General features: G+C 38.4%; 1 protein-coding gene across 1 annotated transcript; it reads right to left on the bottom strand.

Moving 5' to 3' along the window:
* Positions 1-360: 360 nt before the first annotated feature.
* On the bottom strand, positions 361-1,552 carry LOC140966729 (uncharacterized). The gene is made up of 5 exons (XM_073426977.1): positions 1,529-1,552; positions 1,091-1,165; positions 936-1,017; positions 792-860; positions 361-720 (listed from the first exon to the last, which is right to left on the bottom strand). The coding sequence occupies exons 1-5, from the start codon at positions 1,550-1,552 to the stop codon at positions 461-463; spliced, it is 510 nt and encodes a 169-aa protein (XP_073283078.1). The 3' UTR covers positions 361-460.
* Positions 1,553-4,055: the final 2,503 nt, after the last annotated feature.

Raw genomic sequence — 4,055 nt, 5'->3', positions numbered from 1 at the left:
TTTTATTTTTGTTATTCTATCTTTCATTCAGTTTACTTCCGCAACATTTTTCTCAGTTAAACTGATTGTCATTGACTTACGAGATATTAAGCTTCAGTTTGTCATTAAAATGAACTCATCCTTCGAAAAACGAACATAATCTGTGAGTGTTTATTCAACCCCCCTTTCTAAACACATTTCACTTATTAACCGATCCTTTCAGGCTTAAACATGGAGTTGTCTAACAACTCATAATATTCAAATTCAAATATCATGAAAGCAAGAAAATTCAAGGAAATCCTAATGATTGGTTTTACATTGTCATTGCTAAATTTTCCCTCTAATTATCCCAATATGTCGAAGTTTCAACATTATTGATCGTTTTCTAGGGTCCTGCTTCATCATTTTCCATTGTTTCTTCAAATTCATCCTCTAGCGGATCCATGGCCATCTCACCCCGTATAAAGTTGTGAAGTAAAATTCATGCCATGATCATTTGATTATGAGTCTTGATACCATAAAATGAAGGGCTTCTAAGGACTTCCCATCGCTTTTTCAATAACCCAAAAGCTCTTTCTATAACATCATGAGCTGAAGCCTGCTTAAAATTAAAATACTCTCTATAATTTTGTGGTGTCATTGATCTTTGTCCCCATTCATTCAAATGATAACAGACTTTTCTATATGGTGCCAAAAAACCCTCAGCATTTGCATATCCACAGTCACATAGATAATAACAACCTATAAAAATAAGAAAATAACTAAGAAATATAAATTTATCATTTTAACATCTGATATCTATTAAAAAGTACCTCTAGGAACCTTCAAACCATTAGGACGGCTAATAGCATCACGCAAAACTCTACTATAAGCTGCGGAACCTTCCCAACCAGTTAAAACATAAGTAAATTTCATGTCGCTGTCACATGCTTCTAAAACATTAACTGATGTTTCACCTTTTCTATTTCTATATTTTGGCTTATCCAAATTTGGTACTTGGACACCAATGTACGTACCATCAAGTGCACCCAAGCAACCCTATTCATATAAAAGAAATATAGTGATAAAAATATATTTTATTGATAAATTTAAATAAATAATAAAATATTACCTTGAAAAATTTCCACTTCTCACTTGAGCAATCTTCGGTTCGGGTGAAGGAGGTGAAATAAGAATTGGATGAAGTCTAAGTGTTGAAATATTTTATGTTTGCAATCTTTACTTGATTTTGATGTTAACAAAACTTGTTATTGTGTTTCTAATAATCTACCTTAAGTGCGCAGAAAACTTAAACTGAAATAATCAGTTGACGGTCCAAACTGAAGACTATCGGATACGCCAACTGAACGCAACAACTGATCTTATGAACTGAACAAAATCCAACTGATGTATCTTAAATCAGTTCAACTGACTAACCAGCTGAAAGGTAGTTCAGCAGGAAACCTTAAGAAGCCCGGCCAGATGATGAAGTATTCAACTGATGAAGATCACAGCTGATCAGTTCAACTGAACCAGTGAAATCAGCTCAGCTGACAAGAACTGATCTCACCTCTTCAAATGCAGACCAGTTCATCTCACCAGTTCAGAAATTCATTTAGGAGCACTCAAGTTTCGGAACACGACAGTCAAAATTATTGGAATCCAGCTGTGCGCAAAGGTACATAAGTTTTTGTCCAGTCAAAGGATAATAAGGGATCGAGCAGCAAAGCTTAAAGACAAATTGTTCCAGAAGAGATGTCGAAAAAAGACGAGACACAAACTCCAAGGAACGCATTCAAGCTGCAACGGTCACATGCGCCGAGTCTTGGTATATGGTCATCTTGCTGCTATAAATACAGGCCAAGATCATCCGCAAAAAGATAAAGAGAGTGTGAAAAACAAGAAGGGCACGCTTATTATTCATCAGCTTTTAAGAAGCATTACACACAGTTGCGAGGGAACAATTCAAGAGATATCAGCTTAGTACAGAAGCTATTTTCCCTCAGTGTGTGAGAACACACTTCTGGTGTATTCATTGTTCAGTTCTCACACACATGCACACACACCACCACTCAAATAAAGTCTTGTACAAAAACAACAAACTTGTGTATGTAGTCTTTGACACACAGACATTAAACAAGTGTTGGCTGGAAGGTGCTGCCTTCAGTCTAGTCTAGGAGTTCAGTTAGGAAGTGGGTAAGTCCCAAGCAGGGTGTGTTTGTTCAAGTAGTTGCATAAATCAAAGTCTTCTAGTGTATCCTACCCGATGAGGCAGAAGGGGTGACGTAGGAGCAGTTGAAGTCTTCGAACGTCCATAATCCTTTTTGTGCTGAATATAATCATGTCTAATTATGTGGTTCTTTTTGTGGTGAGCTAAAATTGATAAAAACATCATCACCTTCGCATCAATCCTTGAATACCTAGAATGAGCAAGCCCCCCTACGTTTTCTAACAAGTAACAAAGTCGAGCACACGCATCTCTTGACATTCTTAACACCGAGCACATGGTTCGGGCCCCTTCCATTCTAAACCAAAAACTCGAACCCTAACCTCTACATCAAGCCACGACTCCCTCTAACACCGAGCCACGCTCGAGCCACCTAGGACCAGACCCTCACCAGTACCTCTTGGACCCCTCCTAACCTAGCCTAGCCCAGTGAACCAGCCCCTAGCCCATAGCCAAGCCGTGCGCCAACCGAGCCACCATGGACCACGGCTGCACCAGACCCAGCCTCGACCCTAACCCATCTTCCCTAGACCCTCCTGGACCAACCTAGCCTGCCCTAACCGAGCCGCGCCCCTCTCTTCCTTGAACAAGTTGTGCGCATGCCCTAGGATCTCCTAGGGTTTGCGCATGGCTTCCTTCACCGATCCAAGAGTCCAGCACATCCTGGACTCCTCGCAACCTTGAGTTGTAGCCAGCACAGGTCCCTGCCCGAGCCCTGAAGCCGCTGCCCCCTTTACATGAGCCCTTAACCACGAATGAAAACCTAGAAAACCCTAGGACTCTTCCTTCCTCAGCTACACTTGGTTTCAGCCTTCGTGTTGTCCCTAAACAACATTTTTTTTCGTCTCTTAAACACCTCCTAATGGCAGCGTGTCCTTAGGACTCACAACGCCTTTCAAACAAGTGTAAAATCATCAAAAACGTTGAAAATATGCATCCTATCGTTAAATGATTTATACTCAAATATTTTTCATGCAAAAGTACATAAAATAAGCATAATATGATTTGAATGGTATGTCAAATAAGTTTAGAAGCGTGTCTTTGCGTTTTAAAACGCTTGAATATGCGACGTTGGCGTGGGTTGTGAATGGAGACGAACAGGGAACGAAAACTCCTTGATTCTTGCTCTTNCGGACAACATCTACATGCAGCGGAAAATTAACTTTTATAACACAAATTCACTTTAAATAAATAAATGGACAAGATTAAATATGCACAAGTATAAATACTTGTGCGGTGTGCCTTATGGCAAAAATAAATCACTAGAAAACCACAATGTTTACACAAAAACCTATCACTAGTGATTATGACAAAAATCAATTTCCTCAACAAGTTGAGAAAATAAAAGCTTTCTAAAACAAAATAACCAAAACAAAGACTTAATCAAGAAAGCAAAACAAAGCGTGATCCCGAAAAGCACGATCAATCAGAAGCAATCTTCAGTCAACATCGTTACGGATGTTGTATGTAGATGTTGGCAACATTCAGAGCAACATGGCGATCACCACTTCAAATAGCAACGGCTTCGAGAATTATTTTGCTCAGCAAAAACTCTGCTACGTGTAGGTGTGTATAGTCAATATCGAAGCCGCCTTTATCAATGAGCTTTACCTCTTATTTATAGGTGAAGAATCCTATCTCCACAAGGAAACCTAAAATACAAGGAAAGTAAGAGTTTTATTAGGAATAAACTCTTTTTAAACACTAATAACATATCTCATCAATTTGCTATCACTAATAATCAAATCTTCGAATATAATTGAATCAATATCTCATCATCTAAGAAAGGTAAAACCATACTAAAATATTTAGTCAATCAAATCAAAAAGGAAAAGTAAATTAGGGAAAATAATTCAAATCAATAGAATAT

This window comes from Primulina huaijiensis, unplaced genomic scaffold (assembly GCF_012295235.1).
Source record: "Primulina huaijiensis isolate GDHJ02 unplaced genomic scaffold, ASM1229523v2 scaffold20781, whole genome shotgun sequence".
NCBI lineage: Eukaryota > Viridiplantae > Streptophyta > Magnoliopsida > Lamiales > Gesneriaceae > Primulina > Primulina huaijiensis.
The sequence above is the reverse complement of the archived record's forward strand: the minus strand, read 5'-3'. Positions and strand labels throughout refer to the sequence as shown.

Coding starts and splice junctions, on each gene's coding strand:
- LOC140966729 (XM_073426977.1), bottom strand. CDS start 1,552: ATGAACTGGTCTGCATTTGAAGAG. Junction 1,166..1,528: donor ACTGGTCTGCATTTGAAGAG/GTGAGATCAGTT, acceptor TTCAACACTTAG/ACTTCATCCAATTCTTATTT. Junction 861..935: donor AAAATATAGAAATAGAAAAG/GTGAAACATCAG, acceptor CTGGTTGGGAAG/GTTCCGCAGCTTATAGTAGA.